At 35.8% G+C, this 20,477-nt stretch overlaps 1 protein-coding gene across 4 annotated transcripts; it reads left to right on the top strand.

The window, feature by feature from the left end:
• Positions 1–5,490: 5,490 nt before the first annotated feature.
• LOC127091204 (disease resistance protein RPV1) lies at positions 5,491–19,994 on the top strand. 4 transcript variants are annotated; one of them, XR_007791892.1, is made up of 8 exons: positions 5,491–5,763; positions 7,837–8,039; positions 8,956–9,541; positions 9,701–10,832; positions 10,976–11,263; positions 11,541–12,452; positions 18,777–19,611; positions 19,742–19,994. XR_007791892.1 is itself a non-coding variant. In XM_051029768.1 (7 exons), the coding sequence occupies exons 2-7, from the start codon at positions 7,949–7,951 to the stop codon at positions 19,479–19,481; spliced, it is 3,714 nt and encodes a 1,237-aa protein (XP_050885725.1). In that variant the 5' UTR covers positions 5,491–5,763; positions 7,837–7,948; the 3' UTR covers positions 19,482–19,994. The 4 variants fall into 4 exon arrangements, 3 of the variants coding, with proteins under 3 accessions (XP_050885725.1, XP_050885726.1, XP_050885727.1); XM_051029768.1 differs by having other exon boundaries at positions 18,777–19,994; XM_051029770.1 differs by lacking the exon at positions 7,837–8,039 and having other exon boundaries at positions 5,515–5,589; positions 5,691–5,763; positions 18,777–19,994.
• Positions 19,995–20,477: the final 483 nt, after the last annotated feature.

Consider the following 20,477-nt stretch of genomic DNA (forward strand, 5'->3'; position numbering starts at 1 on the left):
TTTCTAGATATGGTTTCTTGAGGACTTAACGAATGGGATAGTTTGTCTTCACCATTACCCGATGTCCTTGGGAATACGATTTAGGTTTCCTTGCGGTTACCACCTATGCCAAGGAGAGCATTTCAATCTTATAATGTCGAGCCTCAATTTCCTTGAACACCTTGCTCACAAAATAGACATGTAGCTCCACTTTGTCTGTTCTTGGACGAGTATTGAGCTCATCGCCTAGTTAGTAAGATAAATAAAGATACAATGTAAACCTATTATCGATTGTGTCAAGATGGGAGCTAATGCTAGGAATGCCTTTATGTTTGAGAACTCATATTTTCATTCACGTGTCCATTAAAACCTCTTCTTTTTTATTTAGTATGGCAAAGAAGTGAGAGTCCTTATCACCTGCACAAGAAAGAAAACGAGATAGGGCGGTTAGGCACCCTATTAGTTGTTGAACCTGTTTCACGTTGAAGGGAATTCTCATATCAATTATGGCTTGAAACTTGTCGGGGTTTGCTTTTATGCCTCTCCTGGTAAGTATGAAACCAAGTAATTTTCCTACCTTTACGCCAAATAAGCACTTGGCAGGATTTAAATGCATGTTATACTTCTTGAATGACTCTAGGACGTCTTGTAAATCCGTCGCATGACTCTTACATTCTGAAGTCTTAAATATCATATCATTAATATATACCTCTAGGTTGTGTCCTATATGTTTCAAGAACACCACATCCATGAGTTTGTGATAGGAAATGTCTGCGTTCTTGAACCCAAAAGGCATAACATTGTCATAATAGTTATTATGATTGGACGTGAATGTTTCTTGGGAGCATCCATGAGACCCATCTTAGTATGATTGTCTTCAGATTAAACATCCATGAAGCTAAGCTTTTTGTAGTCCGAAGACCCGTCGATCATACGACCTATATTAGGTATAGTGTACATATCCTATGGGCATACAATGTTAAGGTCGGTGAAATCGACACACATGGGCCATTTGTTTGATGTTTTCTTTACCAAGACCCAATTACCTAGCCATGATGTGTATTTTACCTCTATTATAAATTCGACGCTTGTCAGCTTTTGGACTTCCTCTTCAATAGCTTCCCTTTTCTCCTCTCCAATCTCGCGCTTCCATTATGGTATTTATTCTTGGGATGTCTAAAGGTACCCAGGAGGATAAATTAATGTTCCTTCTAAGCATGGCGACAAACTCTTCTTCTTCACATTCAAAAAGGGAGGTGCCCAATGTAACACCCCGACTTTTAGATTATTGATTTTAATCTAATTATTTGAGTGTTTATATGTGTACTGCTTGAGAAGGTGATCAGAGGTCCAGTGCCGGTGGTGATGAGTGAACCAGTCCGGTGGACCTCGCCTGAGAAGGTGACCGGAGGTCCAGCGCCGGTGGTGTGCTGGACAGGTTCTGAGCCATTGATCTCATTTAAAATGTTTTAATCTTGGGCGTTGGTTGTGATTACCACGCGTGTGGCGCGCTGACTAAATTCCACCATGGAACGCGCGTTTCCATCCACTTGATCTGCCACCTCAATTAATGAGGGAGATCAAGTGGTCCCTGTTTTTTTTGATTTTTTGATTTTCATTTTATTTCATTTGATTTTCATTAATTCATATTAATTTTAATATTGATCCAAAAAATATGAGAGTTTCACCAAAAAAATTTAAATAAATTCCTCTTTCATATTTTGAATTAAAATTATTTTTTGGATCGTTATTAATATTTTTCATGATTTAATTGATTTTGTGAATATTTTTAATTGTTTAAAAATACTTTTAAGTCTCTAAAAATTCTGAATTTTTTTCTCCAAGGTCCTTTGACCTTGTTTGACCTATGATAAATCTCATGACCATTTATTTGGTATTTTGATGAGGTTTTAGGAATTTGACAAACCATATTTAATTTAATGCTTTATTTTTATTATTTTAAATTGAATAAATGTCAAATAATTGTGTTGAGCTATTTTAATGGTTTGTATAAGTTTGACTTGTGTTGTTGGGTCTTGGCCAAGGTTGATTTGACTTTGCTAGGTTAAGATCATTGGATTTAGGGGATTGATGGAATGTACATTCCATCTCCCAAAATGAATGAATGATCTTAATTTGGTAAAAGTCCTCCTTTGACCAATTTGAGTTTTGATCCATTCCCTTTCCTCGTCATCTAATTCCTCTTCTTTATGCATCCATTTCATTTGGTCTATGATGTCTCTAAATCCTAAGGCTAGTTGATTGAAAAATTAACATAAGTATGGATGAGATTAGGCCACCTCTTTTGCATATTTTTTTTGTGTGTGGTATGTTTCATGAGCATAATCCATTATACTATGTCTCTAACATGCATTAACACCAAAATTCTATTGCCCGACCTCAAATAGTTGTGACTTCTACATAAGTCCAATTACGATTGCTTAACATAGCGCTAAATTTTTGATACAAAAGACATAACATTCTAGTTAGTGAGATTGTAAGTCTCCCCTCTTTCATGGTATTGTGTGGAAACTTGGCCTTTTTTTCTTCCTTTGGAAGATGTCTTGGTTCAAGGATCCATGCTTGTGATAAGTGGGTTGAGTATTCTCCAAAGAATGACTTAAAAAGCAAAAGCAAAAACAATACTAACTTCTAATTCATTAACAACTAACATTTAATTTCAAGCCATTTACTTTTAATGCACTTTAATTTTTTAGCTCTATTCATTTGCCATTATTCATACCATTCTAATTGTTTATATTAATGCCATTTTCACTTTGTCCACTTGGACCATATTGTGTGATATATCTTGTTTGTGTATACTTTGTTTGCTTGTGTGGTCTTTGGCCATTAATGTACATAATAAGAACAAAAACCCTAAAAAACTATTGTGTGGACTGTTGGTTTGATCTTGGACAATTGGACTTAGAATTTAGACAACATCCCTATGCAAAAAGACTTGGCCAATGCCAACTTTTATGTAACCAAGTGCTTGAAATTTGAAACTTCATCTGATACATCATTGAAGATCCATTTGAATCCATCTGCAACATGATCATTGTGAAGCTGTTATTTTGAACCTGTGACCTGTGGAATTCATCTATTACATGAGCAAATTTGAAGAAGATTATGGAGTGGTTAAATCTTGGATGTGGATATCTTTATTTGATGCCTTTCTATTCAAGTTAATATTGTATGCATTATTTGTTGTTTGATTCTAATATCCAAGGGAATTTAGGGTTTCTATATGGTATTCTTGCCTATTGGATTGCAGCCCGTTGGTCAGATCTTTTCAACTCTTAACTTTTAAATTTATGCTTAGGATTAGTCTCTTCATCTCCTCCCCATCTCTTTAATTTCAAAATCTCTCCTTCATGCCATTGCATTTTCAAACTTCTTTTCTTAAATCAATTCTGTAAATAAACTTAATTATACTTGACTTAAAAATTTCAAAAGCCAAAAAGAACTAACTCATTCAAACCATTTTCTAGGCCCTTGTGCCTTTCAAACTAAATTTTTGATTAAAAGCAATGCATCCACTTTGAAATTTGTACCACGAACTACGAAATTTTGATCCCTCATTTTTATGTTGGTACGTAGGCATAAGTCCGAAGGTCTTGTCAAACACAAAAAAAAATATAATTAATGAATTCTTTTCTCATCCCCTCATTCCATTTGTTTGTATACATCAATTTGTACAAAATACACATGCACACAAGAAAGGGTTCCCTAGGAGTACCTAGGACACTTTGGGTGCTAACACCTTCCCTCTGTGTAACCAACCCTCTTACCTGTAATCTCTGGCATTTTATTAGTTTTGATTTGAAAACTTCTTACTTTTGGGTTTTATTCGTACTTTTCCCTTTTCCCTTGAAAACAATAAAAGCGCGGTGGCGACTCTTGTTATTTGATGTCTTGCTTATCCATAGCTTGATGATCATGAATTTACCACTACAGAAATTAAGTGGCGACTCTGTTGGGGAGTAGTCTCTAGTGGGTTTAGCCTACTTTTGTGTGTGTATATAATCGTATATATGTGATGTATGTATATTTGTGTGATATAATCTGCTTGTTATGTTTGGTGATCTCTGAGTGGTGAGATAAGTTCTAACCCGAACTTAAGTGCAATTAAGATAGGAGGATGGTATAGTCATGTTTGACTTGTGTGGAGTAGTCCTTAACAAGTTGGCTTGAGATCCATCTGCTCAGTGGAGACCCTTTTGGATTTGGAAATGTCACACGAGTATTTGTGGTTAGGCATTACTATCTCTAATTTGGGTCCGAGAAGCTGAGGACCATAGAACATTTACCCCCTCTTGGCCTATTTAGGACGTAGTATGGAGATTGTTCAAGTGTAGACTTGATAACAGTTGTTACGCGATACTACACTTAGACAAGTTTCTCTTGAGAATATTATGGGTCGATGAGTCAGTCATCTTAACCTGTAATATCCGATAGATGGAATTAACGAAAACTTCTCAGTGCTAGCAACAAATGAACATTGCCCTCCATATGAAGGGGACATAGTTTGACACAACGATGAGATGTGAAGAAAGAAAAATGACGGTCAAATATCATGCGTATGAGAGCAAAAATGGATACGACTGATAAAATGATAAGATTATGTAGTATATGTTGTCAACCCAGACACAATAAGAAAAAATGTCCAAATCTAGGAGCAATCTCTGCATCATAATTTAGTACATCCTTTCAATTTTTGTAACCTTTGATTCTGATATATTAATAACTTTTTGTTACAACAAGGTTAACAACAAACATCACTCCAATTTAAGCACACTTAAAACCGAACCAGTCTAAATAAACAACACAAACAACAAATATCAAAACAAATGAAAATACTTAACCACAACATTTAAAAATAACATTTCTAACGGATTACAACAATCAAACTGATGTCATCTGGTCCAAACATCACTTCCATAACATCCTTATCATTTTTTACTCGCATCCAACCACGTACGCCATCAAGTCTCTCAATACTTTTAATTTCCCCTCTTCTGGTATGTTTTCATCTAACCAACGAACCAACTCTCTCTTTAGTTGCTCGAAACGACCGATATTCCAAAACAACATCTCCATCGGAGGCTTGTCTCTCAAATAAGTCACTTTTCCATATCGGCGACAAAAACGAAACATGTTTGCAATATAATGAAAAGAGATGTGGAAAAATGAATCATCAAAACTATTTATACAAAAAAAATTACACAATACACGGAGCCGTCAAACCAATTGACGTCTCCTCTTAATATATATACATGAGTGTCAATAGGATTATCAGTACCATGTGGTGTAGCCAATTCAATTGACGTCCCATTTTAAAAATTAAAGATAACCGCCAATTAATCTAACACCAACCTTTAACATTTTTTTTTCAACTGAGGTAATTTAAAAAATTATTTAAAAAATAGATTAGTTTGGAATATAATTTTTGAAAATACCGTAGTTTTGAGTAAAAAATTCTATTCCGTTAGCTCCAAAGATAGTCTAAAGTCCATCCACTTAAGGACTCTTAAGTCAAACAATTATTCTACATCACCATTTCCTCGTCTCTTCGCCATGAAAGAAAAATTCCAACGAGGAAGTACTCAGGTTTGCATGCGGACACACACGCCATTTCTTTCCAGTTGAAAATTAGTTTCTTATAAAAACTATTAAAAAGTTTCTTAAAGCTATTCATCCTTTGAGACTAGTCAGGACCGTTCTTCCCGTGGCTGTGCAGGAATTTCCTAGAGTAGATGGGTTTAGTTACAGATGCAACTGCAGGTAAAATTAATTAATTTCATACCATATCCGGTTTTGTTTTGCCCCTTTTATTTATATGATTCATCATAATTTTCTAATCGCATAACCTAGGCTTCTATTTCTGCTCATGTATGACATAAACATTGCTTTCACAATCAAAATCTATGCCTCCTTTAATTTGTTGGTGAAAACATTTTCCATTTGATTGCTAAGAAATAAATCATGATTCTTGAAGTTAACAGTTAAGTTCAGTTTCTGAAAATAATGAAAATGTCAAAGAATTGATCTTAATTGATTTGGAGCATTCAAACTGTATAGGCTGGAATGTGTAATTGCATTCATTTAAATGACTGGATCGGATTAGCATAGCTCTCAGCTTTAATATTATAGGACTAATATATAGAACTAAAAATTAGAGATTTTACAGAGATGGTACCTGAGTGAAGTTCGAGAAACATAAATAAATATCAGTTTCTGAGAATCACTTAGATATGGCAGATAAAGGATAGAAAGAAGAGAAAGTCTCGAACAATAACGACAGCCAAGGAAACATGATAGTCCAAGTTCAGCTTCAAGGTGAAAGCTACGAACAATGGCCATGTGCCGTGAAAACTTGTTTGCGTGCGCGATGACACCAGCTGAGAACTCACCTGAAATGGAAGATTGGTGGACAGTGCAATCCATGATAGTTTCTTGGATACTTAACACAGTTGAAGCCTGTCTTGTGTTCCACCATATCCTATGCATGAATTGCAAAAGAAATGTGGGAGGACATAAAGGAAAGATTTTCAGTTGTGAATGACCCAGAATACAGCAGCTAAAGTCAGATCTTGCCTGGTGCAAGCAAGATGGAATGACGGTGGTAGGGAGAATGAGTTAATGGAAAACAAGTTAGAGGTCAGGGAGATCCCATCAATAAGTCTATGACTACATGTACGCATTGCATCCAAACAGGTCACGAGGCTAGAATGTCCTGAATGGTTGGGAGAAAGAAAATTGATGGAAAAATGGAGGACGCTGAAAACCACCGCATGGTTGCGGAAGTGGTGGAGGAAGAGGTGGAATAGTGCGTGCAAATGCTTTCCAAAGTGGCGGAATAAGATATGGATTGGCCATCTTTAAAGGATATAATTTAGGGTTGAGTGGTCAATCAAATGAGGAGTGGCACCTCGAGGATGCTGATTGGAGCAGGTAATGCAAGGATGGGCTTTATTATTTCCAAGGGATCCGAAGAGGGAGGTTTGATGGAACTGTGGCACAAAAGAATGGGACACCTCTCCATGAAGATTACTCAGTTGATTACTGATAAAGTCTCTCTATGGGCTCAAACAGACTCCTAGGTGTTGGTTTGCCAAGCTGTCCACAACACTGAAACAGTTTGGATTCACACAATCAAGGTCAAAATACTCTCAGATATGCGAAAACAAAAGATGCGTATTGTAGTTTTGGTGTATGCAGACGACCTTGTTATTGGCGGGAATAATCACACAACTATTAATGGCTTCAAGGATTATTTGCACTCATGTTTTCACATGAAATATCTTAGCAAACTTTAGCAAACTCTAACAGTGGAAGTGACTCGCTCTAACTGTGGAATTTTTCTGTCAACTGAATTATGTGTTGGACATCATAAAGGAGACATGTCTTTTAGGACTGAAACCAACAAGTACTCCAGTGGAATCAAAATCATTATTTGGCTCTCGCACAAAGACTAGAGTTGTCTCATCCTAATCAGTTTAGACGATTAGTTGGTCGTCTAATATACCTTTGCTTTACAAGGTCATAATTGAGATATGTTGTTCATTTACTCTCTCAATTTATGCACCAGCTTAGACAGGAACATCGGGAAGTGGCATTGCGGATCGTTCACTACTTGAAAGGTGTTAAGACATCGGATATTATATGACATGAAAATATGTTTATAAGTGGAGACAACCCTCACCTTACAAATCGGTTTTGTAAGGTTGAGATAGGTCCAACCACAATTCTAAAAAAAGGGAAATATGGAGAGGATGTCCTCTTAAATAGAAATTGTTATTTGCAATTGACTTGTTGGTGTGAATCTGATTGGACAAGTATTCCTCTTACTCTCAGGTCTCTCGCATGGTGGATTGTTCATCTAGGGCTCTCCTATTTCGTGGAAGATAAAGAAGTAGCAGACGATCTCTCGTTCCTCTGTTGAGGCTGAGTATCTGAGTATCGTTCCATGGCAGCCGTGTTTCGCATACTTATCCTATGTGTCTCCATTGTGATAGTCAATCAACCCTCCACATTGCAAAGAACTCGGTGTTCTATGTGTATGTTCCCAATACTGCCCAATTGACTGATACATTTATTAAAACACTTGGTCCTGCTCAGTTCATTTTGTTGTTGGACATACTGGACATTTGCTACCTGCATGCTCCAACTTGAGGGGGTAATAAGAATATTGATCTGAATTGATTTAGAGCATTCTGATTGTATAGGTCAGAATGTCTAATTGCATTAATCTAAATGATTGAATCTGATTGTATTTGTTAAGATATGTGGTTGAGTCTAACTCAATCCTACAAAATTGGTTGGTAGAGTGAGGAGTGCCCCCACTTATAAACATATGATCAAGTCATATATTATCCGATGTGGGACTAATATATAAGACTAATAGTAGGGGATTTGTTAGCACAAATTCAGGAAAACAAGTTGTATATATATTGGTTGATCTGCATAGGAATAGACAGACGAGTGTTCCTTCCAAAACACAACCTTTCTAGTTTTCATTATTTCCAAAAAATGCATTGTCCCTAGCTAGCACTTAATCTTCTCTCCATCACAATGGTTCATTTTAAGAGCCTCACATCTTATTAGCAAGTTAAAATAAACACATATTTTAGAAAATGAAAACAGAAAATGTTTTCACAAAAGTAAACAGACCTAATAATTTACACATTAAGATTTGTTTATTAAAGTAAACCTCCAATTCTTTCTCTAAGCTATCACTCTTCTGATACCGAACTATAGAAATGTAATAAATAGTTCCTAAAATATTCTCAATCTACTAAATTAGTCCTTGAATAGTCACTTTCTCTCCCATATTCAAAGTAAATGAAGACAAACATGAATAATTTAGGGACTATACCAAACAAGAGTGATAGTTTAGAGAGTAAATTCAACATTCACTTTTATTGTTATTATTATTTGTTCTGATGAGATCCATTTTCATTTCATATACAACAGACATGTTTCTCTCACGTGTGAGGTCTATGCTCATGCAGCCATTCCGGTATCTGTCGGATCGTTTTTCATTTTTCAATTTGGGCCAGGGAGGTACAGCTTCTTCCGGTCCTTCCATTGATTCCAACAGCATCCATAGCTATAGATATGATGTGTTTATTAGTTTCAGTGGTGCTGACACCCGCAACACTTTTGTTGATCATCTTTATGCTCATCTAACTAGAAAGGGTATTTTCGCCTTCAAGGATGATATAAGGCTAGAGAAAGGAGAGTCCCTTTCGCCACAACTTGTACAAGCAATTGCAAATTCCCGAGTTTCTATTGTTGTCTTTTCTCAAAAATATGTACTGTCAACATGGTGTTTGGAAGAAATGGCTACTATTGCTGAATGTCGTAAAGACTTGAAACAAACTGTGTTCCCTGTTTTTTTTGATATCGATCCATCTCATGTACGAAAGCAGAGTGGGTTGTACCAGAATGCCTTTGTTTTACACACGAGGAAATTTAAAAATGATCCGAATAAGGTTGTGAGATGGAAGAGAGCCATGGTCGATTTAGCTGAAGTAGTTGGTTGGGATGTTAGGAACAAGTAAGTGTTGATGCTAATCTTTGTTTGACATGAATTTATGGTGTTCAATTGAGTTTTCAGTGAGCTAACAATCTATTGTATAAGTAAATTAACCCGTTTTATGTCCCTCCTAACATGTTTTTTCTTAGGCAATGATGTGGGTTTTTCTTTCTCTTTCAGGCCAGAGTTTCGAGAAATTAAAAATATTGTTCAGGAAGTGATAAAAACATTGGGTCATAAATTCTCAGGGCTTACTGATGACCTTATTGGGATACAACCTCGAGTAGAAGCATTAGAAAGTCTTTTGAAATTAAGCTCAAAGGATGATGATTTCCGAGTTGTAGGTATTTGGGGGATGGCTGGAATCGGAAAGACAACTCTCGCTTCTGTCTTGTATGATAGAATCTCCTATCAGTTTGATGCATATTGTTTTATTGAGAATGTAAGCAAAATTTATAAAGATGGCGGTGCTACTGCTGTACAGATACAAATCCTTCGACAAACCATAAATGAAATAAATCTAGAGACATACAGCCCTTCTGAAATATCTGGAATTGTAAGTAATCGACTATGCAGAAGAAAGATTCTTGTAGTTCTTGACAATGCTGATCTATTAGAGCAACTGGAAGAATTGGCTATAAATCCCGAGTTGCTTGGCACAGGAAGCAGAATGATCATTACAACTAGGGATATGCATATTCTAAGAGTGTTTGGAGCACAGTTATCAGTCTCTCACGATACACGTGTGTCGTATGATGTGTATGAGGTTCCACTATTAAATAAGAAAGATGCTTGCGAATTATTTTACAGAAAAGCTTTTAAAAGTAAGAATCCCACTAGCGAATGTGTGGAGCTGATTCCAGAGGTACTGAACTATGCTCAAGGTCTGCCAATAGCAGTTCGAGTAGTGGGCTCTTTCTTATGTACTCGAAATGCTAGCCAATGGAAAGATGCCTTGGATAGATTGAGGAGTAATCCAGACAAAAAAATTATGGATGTGCTTCTGGTAGGTTTTGAGGGATTACATTCCGAGGAAAAAGAAATATTTCTGCATATTGCTTGTTTCTTCAAGGGGGAGAAGGAAGATTATGTGAAGCGAATTTTAGATGCTTGTGATTTGCACCCTGTCATTGGAATTCAAAGTTTAGTAGAGAGGTCACTCATAACTATTAGAAATCAGGAAATTCATATGCATGATATGTTGCAAGAATTGGGGAAGAAAATTGTCCGACAACAGTTTCCTGGCGAACCAGGATCCTGGAGTAGATTGTGGCTTTATGAGGATTTCTACAATGTCATGATGACAGAAACGGTAACAAGATATCTTTCAAAAACCAAAACTTCTTTTCACAATAAATTCTTCAAATTTTATCATCCAATAAAGATATATCGATACGGTTTTTATTCAAGGATCTTTTTACTTTTGTAACATATTAATCGTTAATTTTTTTTCAGGGAACAAACAAGGTTAAAGCCATAATTCTAGATCCAAAGGGGCATAGTTCTGAATACCCTTTGTTGAGGGCCGAAGGATTGTCAATAATGAGAGGACTTAAAATTCTTATATTACATTTACATCATAAGATATTTTCAGGAAGTCTGGATTTTGTTTCCAACAGCTTGCAGTATCTTCTGTGGTATGGTTACCCTTTTGCTTCTTTGCCATTAAATTTTGAGCCGTTTCGACTTGTTGAATTGAATATGCCTTGTAGCCTTATCCAACGACTATGGGACGGTCACAAGGTATTGTAATGATGTCTTTTATTTTTCTCTCTTTAAAAGAATAATTTAAAATCTTGACATATTGTAAACACATACTACTGCATAGAAAATGATAATTTTCTCCTGTTGTTATTAAAATTATTCGAGTTCTATTTATCGAACTCATACTTACATATCATGTGAAAAATTAAGCTCAAGTTCTGTATGAAAATTAACGAAAGCGCACCAAAGTTAATTGATGATATTCAAAGTTTGAATACAACATGCTAACACTTGGTTGCTCATTTTGTCTTCACAGGATCTCCCTTGTTTGAAAAGGGTGGATCTGAGCAACTCAAAATGTCTTGTGGAGACACCAAATTTTGCAGGAAGCCGGAGACTTGAGCGGCTAGATCTTACGGGATGCATAAGCCTATTTTATGTCCATCCATCCATTGGACTTTTGGATAAACTTGTTTTCTTGAGTCTGGAAGGCTGCAGCAGTTTGGTCAGGCTCGTTCTTGATGGTGACACTGCATTTAACTTATATTCTCTCAAAGTTTTGCACCTGTCTGGCTGCACAAAACTTGAAATGACACCCGTTTTTACCGAGGTGTCAAATCTTGAGTATCTTGATATTGATCAATGTACGAGTTTAGTGACGATTGATCAATCGATTGGGGACCTTACACGTCTTAAGTTCTTGAGTTTAAGAGACTGCACAAATCTTGTCAGCATGCCCAAAAGCATTAGTTCTATAATACCATCTCTTGGGACTTTAGACTTGTGTGGCTGCTTAAAATTAAAGAATCTACCCTTGGAGGGAAACATATCACTGCCTACAGAAATTATTGACCACTTTGATGATGTTATCATGTCTTTGATTTTTTTGGACCTAAGCTTTTGCACTCTTAGTACAGTCCCTGATGCTATTGCAGAGTTAAGGTATTTAGAAAGGCTAAACCTTGAAGGAAATAGCTTCGAATCACTACCATCTTCAATGGGGAGGCTTTCCAGACTAGCATATTTAAATTTGGCGCATTGCAGCAGGCTTCAATCTTTGCCTGAGCTCCAATTGTGTGCTACTTCTTCATCTGGAGGAAACTATTTTAAATTATTGTCTGGATCTCATAATCATAGGTCGGGATTATATATTTTCGATTCTCCCCTCTTGGAGATCCCAGAAGGAAGTCATAACTTGGCACTTTCGTGGCTGATGAAACTAGTTGAGGTACGCATATGCACCGTTTACAATAGACATTCACATTGAAAGATATAAGGAGATTAGTGTTTTAATGAAATGCATAATAGTTATGAAAATAAGGATTAGAGATAGAAATTATCGTAAAATGTAAAAGGACTAGACTACTAGCTAAGAAATATAATATTTTAATAGAATACGATTATCTAACATAACCTCTGAAACTTGTGATGCATTAACAAAGAGTATCAAGAATGATACAAAATACTCTATCATAAAACATATTCTAATATTCGAACGCTCTCCTCAAACTAAAGCTCAAATCAAACCACTAATATCATAACCAGACGAGATGAATAACTAAAGAAGAAGTAACAATCATATCTACAATAAATATAGTTTGTATTTCATATATTTGTAAAACAACAGATAGGGGGTATTTATAGGATACAAGTGAAAATAAGCTGAGCACTAATCAACTGATAATCAAGGATAATTCTTCTTCCTATGAATGTCTATTATAAATATAGTAAATAAAATAATTACAATTAATAACTATTTACATCTAGTCTTAATGGATTTTAAACAACATCATTTGTTTGATTCTAGATCAGAATTTGTTTGATTTTGTACTGATATTCACAACCCCCTCAAGCTGGTATGAATATGTCATTCATAACAAGCTTGCACACTACGTCATCAAATTGCCTTTAGAAGACTCTTTGTGAGCATGTTCGCTACTTAAGTTTTGATTAGTGGTATGTAGGACAAACAAATCTTACCACTCTCAATTTTTCTTTAATGAAGTGTTTCTCCACTTCAACATGTTTTGTTCGGTCATATAGGATGACTCTCAGTTTTTCTTTAGTGAAGTGTTTCTCCACTTCAACATGTTTTGTTCGGTTGTATAGGATGACAGGATTATGGACAACAGAAATAGCTGCCTTATTATCACATTAAATTTTGATTGAAGTTGAGCCAAAAATCTTCATGTCTTCCATGAGTATTTTATTCCATAGTACTTTACAAAAATCATGGGCCATAGATTGGAAGTCAGCCTCTGCACCGCTCCTAGCTACAACATTTTATTTTTTTGCTCTTCTATGTAATTAAGTTTCCACCTACGAAGGTACAATATTTTGAAGTAGACCTTCTATCATTTATATTACCTGTCCAATCAACATTTATATAAACTTCAACCCTTTTCTTGGAGTTTCTTTTAAATATCTCAATATTCTGAAAACAACTTCAAATTAGATCGGTCCTATTGCATACATAAACTGACTTATTATACTCATTGCAAAACTTCAAATTCGATCGGTCCTATTTCTATGAGTAAATCAAGTATATACTTGCGCTGATTGAGAAAAATTCCTTCATTAGATCTTCCAAACTCCATCCTGAAAAAGTATTTTAATTCCAAGGTCCTCGATGTCGAACTCAGCTTCAAGTCTTCTCTTTAGATCACAAATTTCTTTCATATCATCTCATGTTATAATAATGTCATCAACATACACTATTAGAATAACAATCTTACCTTCGCGTGAGTGTTTAAAGAACATAGTGTGATCTGCTTTATCCTGGATGAAGCCATGTCTCTTGATAACAATTTCAGCCATGTCTCTTAGTATAACAACCAATGGTTGATAGTGTTTTCTATCTATTTTATCATCTTCATTTGTTGTCCTTAACTTCACATTGGGATCCTTTGGTGTTTCTACTTCCTTACACCCCGTCATCCCTGATTCCGTGAGTAAATCAAGTGTATACTTGTGCTGGTTGAGAAAAATTCCTTCACTAGATCTTGCAAACTCCATCCCGAGAAAGTATTCAATTCCATGGTCCTTGATGTCGAACTCAGCTTCAAGTCTTCTCTTTAGATCACAAATTTCTTTGATATCATCTCATGTTATGTTAATGTCATCAACATACACTATAAGAATATCAATTTTACCTTCATGTGAGTGTTTAAAGAACATAGTGTGATTTGCTTGACCCAGGGTGAAACCATGCCACTTAATAACACTTTTGAATCTCTCAAACTGGATAAAGATTTTTGACCCAGGGTGAAACCATGCCACTTAATAACACTTTTGAATCTCTCAAACTGGATAAAGATTTTTTCAATCTGAAGACGTTGTGTCTTCCAAGGTTTTCTTCAAATCCAGGAGGTAAACTCATATATACTTCTTCATGTAAGTCTCCATTCAAGAAGACATTTTTAACATCATATTGAAGTTGTGTATCTCAGATTTTGGATTGGGCCTAACTCAATCCTACAAAATCGACTTGTAAGGTGAGGATTGCCCCCATTTATAAACACAACACAGGCCGTATCTCTAAGCAATGTGGGACTAAATCCACCCCTTCAAAGCCAACACAATGAAGGTGTTGGGGGCTGCAATTAAGGCAAGGCAAAGTGCAACAATTAAGGCGACTAGGGACGGACCGCAATTAAGGCGGAAAGTCCAACACACACCCTCATGCTTGGGCCTCAATGAGCCCAAAGCGTGGATGATGCGGGAAACCCAACAATAGATCTAAGATAGACTCTGATACCATCTCAGAATTTGTGTTGGGCCTAACTCAACCCTACAAAACCGACTTGTAAGGTGAGGATTGCACTCACTTATAAACACAACGCAGGCCGTATCTCTAAGCAACGTGGGACTAAATCCACCCCTTCAAAGTCAACACAATGAAGGTGTTGGGGGCTGCAATTAAGGCAAACCAAAGTCCCGTAATTAAGGTGACTAGAGGCAGACCGCAATTAAGGCGGAAAGTCGAACAATGTCCAATTGAAATTTACCGCAAGAAAGAGAAGAATTCTGATGGAAATAAAAGTCTCCTGGTAATCTACACAATGAGTTTGAGTAAATCCTTTTGCTACTAATCTTTCTTTATATCTTTTGACACTCTCATCAACCTTGCATTTCACTTAAAGACACACTTACATCCTCCTGTCTTTTGTCTTGAGGTAGATCAGTGATACTCCAAGTATTATTTTTGTTTAGAACATCCATCTCTTCTTTCACTGCTAGTTTTCAATTCGGATCACTTAAAGCTTCCTAAATAGTTTTGGACACAAACAAATTAGAAATCCTAAACACATATGCCTTGTGAGTGTGTGATAACTTGTCATATGACAAGCCATTTGACATGGGGTGTTTAGTGCATATACGGGTACCTTTCCTCTTAGCAATTGGGATATTGAGCTCAAAAATATTTTTTTCTCACATCAATGGAAAGATTAATATCAAGAAAAGACAAATAAGGTAAAACCTTGGATGAGTAAGATAAACTACCAGATGAAGAACTAAAAGATGGACTATATGTAGGACCTTCACTTGGTAAATCAAATCAGATTTCTACTGGAGAGACAATTGGGCATGTACCACCTTTATGAATCCTTTTTCGCATATGCATTAATTTCAAGATTAAGATCCTCAATCAGTGTTTCTCCCGTCTCAGATACTATATTATCTGGCCATTCAAGATTTGGATTCTATTGTCTTTGCATTTGGATGATTTATAGTCACAATATCGTCTAAAGCAGAGAAGGGTTTCCAAAAATTATATTCTTTGGTTGATGAGATGACAAGGAGTTTGTTGGAATTTCCTTTGGTTGATGAGATGACAAGGAGTTTGTTGGAATTTCCGTCTCATTACGGTCTGTTCTTAGTTTGCCCTAATTGTGACATTTGGTTTGTCTTTATTGCAGTGCAGCCTCTAGCACCTTCATCTGTTGGGTTTGAAGGGGTGAATTTAATCCCACATTGTTTAGAGATATGGTCTGTGTTGTGTTTATAAGTGGGGGTAATCTTCACCTTACAAGCCAGTTTTGTCGGGATGAGTTACGTCCAAGCCACATTCTGAGTTAATGTCCTTAGACAATTTATAAACAAGCAAAAGATTGCAAGAAAACTTAGGAGCATGTAAAACAGATTGCAAAGTGGTTTGCTCTGAAAATTTTTATGTTGCATTTGTCTGCAATACTAGAATAACTACCATCAACTATCCTACCTTTTTCAGAACCTGAACTAGGAACTGAATTGACGAGAATAAATAATCACGTGCTCAGAATAATTAGAGTGGTTTTAAGCAAATAAAGCCCACAAATTCTTACCTTTTGTGTCACAGTTCCAACATAAATTTTAGGGGATGAATTGAACTTTAGAAATTTAAGAAGATGATCCATCTGCTCTTTCGTAAATGGAGGCGAGTCAGCCTCATTGGCTGCAGACATGGGGCTGACATAGGACGGTCACCAAACCTACTAGCCTTGCCATTGTTTGGCCTCCCATGTAGTTTGAAGCAAGTTTTCCGAGAATGATGATTGCGATCACAATAGTCGCAAAATAAATGAGTCTAGTTTCCACCTCGTTGATTAGGAAGCGGTTTGCGATTGACATGGGGAACATCTTAGGAAGATCCTTCGACAGATGCAGGGACATTGACGGGCTTTTTTTCAAGCATCACTTGTCGAGGACTCTCTTTGCAGCGTACTTCTGCAAAGACTTTGCCAATTGTATAGATTGGATTTCTCCCTAGAATCCGACCACAAACCTCATCAAATTTAATATTTAAACCAACAAGGAACTTGAAGATGCGGCTAATACCCACCATTTTCTTGCAATGTTTGTTGTCATCGGGTGAATTTCAGTCTTACTCATTGAAAATAACCAAATCTTGCCAAATACATTTGAGATAATTGAAGTATTTGGTGATTGAATCTAAAAATTCCCAAATTTCTCCAAGTTGAAGAGTTAATTCATAAATTTGGGATTGATTTTCTAAATCATAGTACACTTGTGAGACTCTTCCCAAAGGTCTTTTGTAGTGACATAACAGAGAAAATTTGCACCTATCTTTCCAGACATGGAATTGACTAACCATGTCATGACCGTGAAATTTTCAACATCTCATGTATCCATAGTATTTGGTGACTGAATCTTCAGCTTGCCGAATTTCTCCAAGTTAAAGAGCTAATTCGTAAATTTGAGATTGATTTTCTTAATCAGAATAAAGTTGTGAGACATCTTCCCATAGGTGTTCTGTAGTTGCATAACAGAGAAAATTTGCACTTATCTCTTTAGTCATGGAATTGACTAATCATGTCATGACCATGGAATTTTCAGCATCCCATGTATCAGTCTATGCCCGCATTGTCTAGTTGTTTGTGATCTCCCGTTGTGTAGTCAACCTTTCGTCTCCCTATGAGATACATACAAACGGACCGCGATCATAAAAACTAATTAGCATCATTCAGCCTTATTTTTGTGATATGAAAAAGGTGGTTTTCATGGTGTTTTTGGACTGGTTGAGATATTTCAGTTTTGTTTGAGGAATGTTTGGGTGACTACTGGACTCAGTATCATACACGGAATCAGACATTATATGAGATTGAATAGAAATACTATGAAAGCAAAGTCCTTGAGAATTCTTGTTGCGACCGATACCATATAAGAAATATTTTTTGTTTTTCATATGTTTGTAAAACATAAGAGGTATTTACAGGATCGAAGTGACATTACCTATGGTACATAGGTACGGGTACGGTATCGGTATGGGATACGTCATTTAAAAAAAAATCAAGGTCCGGGTAAGTTAATGAAAAGCAAGAGTTTTTAAAAAAATGTTTAAGTAGATAATTAAATTGTTAGGTTCATAACAAAACATTACTATAAAGGTTTTAAAAAATAAAAAATAATGCTAAGATACAAAAATAAAGAAATTAAAATACATAAATATACTATATTGATATTTGAGAAAATAAAAAATTTCACTCGAAATTGAATAGTGACAAAAAATGAGGTACCATAAGTACCGGACGTGTATCCAGTACGGGTGCGTACCCGATACCGATACTTCACCATTTTAGAAGTACCCATGCTTTAGAAGAGATTACTAACACTAATCAGCTGATAATCAGGGGGTAATTATTCTTCCTATGAATGTGGATTCTAAATATATTAAATACAAATAATTACCATTTACATTTCATCTTAATGAACTGTAAACATCATCATTTGTTTGATTCTGCAGTAGAATATGTTTGATTCTGTGCTGATATTCAACCATATCAATCAATCATAATAGAGAGAGGAACCAATAGAGAGATAAACAACCAAAGATAAAGCAACAACCATATGAGACAATCATAATAAAGAGAGGAACCAACCAAAGAAGGGACAATAGTCCAAGAGAAGATATAAGGAGTAGTAACTTAGAAATATAAGAAGACGCAATAACATGAGCCCAATAGACTATTGACTAACACGCACTTCACATTGCTTCTCTCCCCATTCTCTTTCTCTCTAGTTCTGATATTTCTGTTTTTTTTTCTGGTATCAGAAACCTTGTCACTTCCGAAGTGGCCTAGATATTGTTGTTCCTGGATACCCATTTCCGTGGTGGTTTCATCATCAATTTAAGGGAAACTCAACAGTTAGGATAGCAGACTATGCGGGTGAGTTTGACAATTGGCTTGGCTTTGCCTTTGGCGTGACATTTGTGGAAAATCATCGCCCGGCAACATCTGGTTCTTCACATTATTCATTGTCGTCACATCTTCCCTATCCTCTTTATCTCTCTTTTGAAAGTGAACAAACGGAAGAAACCTTTGATATGCCGCTTCGGTTAGACCTGAACAAGGTTCATGGCTCATTTACAGGAGCGCATTTCTGGCTAATCTATATCTCTAGGCCCCACTGCCATTTTGTAACAACAGGAGCACGTATCACATTTAAAGCTCACCCAGATGTGGAGTTGAAAACATGGGGATTACGCATGGTATTCCAGCATGATATCTCTAGTTCATTCGAGTTGGAAAGTGAGATTCATCAACAAGATCTTCACTTGGATCAGGTATATGAAAGTAGCAGCAGCAGGAGTCCTGAAGTCCAGCTTCCTTATAATTGGTATGTTACCGACGAGGAAGAGGAAAAGTTTAAAATACAGCTTCGTTATAATTGGCATGTTACCGAGGAAGATGAAAATGAGAATAGAGAAGTAAATATGAAACAAAATCATCTCTCAAATATGGGACTTAACACGTAGTAGCCTGCTCAACAAAAGAATAGGGAAACCGCTTTCCCTGAGAAGTTCAAACACAAACTAGCTAGGCAATAGGCAAGGTTTATCAATGGAAGAATACTACGACATTGGATTTGATGCAAGTGATAAGCAAGTATAATACGTTCTTCTCTCAGTTTTCTGTACATTCTTAAAGTTTTATTCAGTTTAGCTAGCTGATCAACAAATTATACATAATCTATTCCTGTAACTTTGAGTGTTATTGTTTTTCATATTTCTTTCAGGTCAGGATATGCAGGCTGCAGAAACTGAAAAAATGTTCCATTATAAAAGTTACATAATTTAGTTTGTGTAATTACTGTTACTTTTGGTCATTAGTATTTTTGCATTTTATTGGATTATTGAATGATAGTTTAACCTCACCTTATTCTTCCATGTGTAAAAATATAAAAAAGGTATAATTGGTTAATGAAACATCATGATATTTACATTGAATCATCTTGATTAATTTGCCAGTTATATCTATTTTTATAGCCATGCTAATTACTCTGGTAGTGGTATTTAGAGTGGTAGTGGTATTTAGAGTGTAGTTCAAATCCTTGGGGGTCAAAACTTCTTCTGCAAACCTGACAATTATAAATGGTAACTTTCATGCATCTTTACCTACTTCAGATGAAACTCATCTTTGGCTTTCAAGAAGTCTCAGAAAATTGCGAAGGATTCCAACTAATGCAAAGCGGACAACCCATGTTGATGAAGACAAGAAAGATGGGAAGACTTTATAATTCACTAATGCGTCGGTGCACCATATATAAAAAAAAATATTTTATTTTTTTTAAGTCTTTTAATATAGAAAAAAATATTTTGTTGAAACATGTCAATAATATTTTAATAGGAAGATGAATATGAAAAATTACCTAAATCCCACGTTGTTAGTAAAAATAAGTGTCTTTGAGTGTTAGTTGAAAAAAAATTATTAGTCTTACTTTGTTTAAATTATATATTTGACATAGTTTATTT

The sequence above is a fragment of the Lathyrus oleraceus genome, chromosome 6 (assembly GCF_024323335.1).
Source record: "Lathyrus oleraceus cultivar Zhongwan6 chromosome 6, CAAS_Psat_ZW6_1.0, whole genome shotgun sequence".
Lineage (NCBI taxonomy): Eukaryota > Viridiplantae > Streptophyta > Magnoliopsida > Fabales > Fabaceae > Lathyrus > Lathyrus oleraceus.

What these genes read in the sequence shown, in the direction of transcription:
- LOC127091204 (XM_051029768.1), top strand. Translation starts at nt 7,949, where the DNA reads ATGGCAGCCGTGTTTCGCATACTTATCCTATGTGTCTCCATTGTGATA. An exon ending in ATGTCATGATGACAGAAACG is followed by an intron (nt 10,833 to 10,975) that starts GTAACAAGATAT and finishes ATTTTTTTTCAG; the next exon opens with GGAACAAACAAGGTTAAAGC. An exon ending in GGCTGATGAAACTAGTTGAG is followed by an intron (nt 12,453 to 18,776) that starts GTACGCATATGC and finishes TTCTGGTATCAG; the next exon opens with AAACCTTGTCACTTCCGAAG.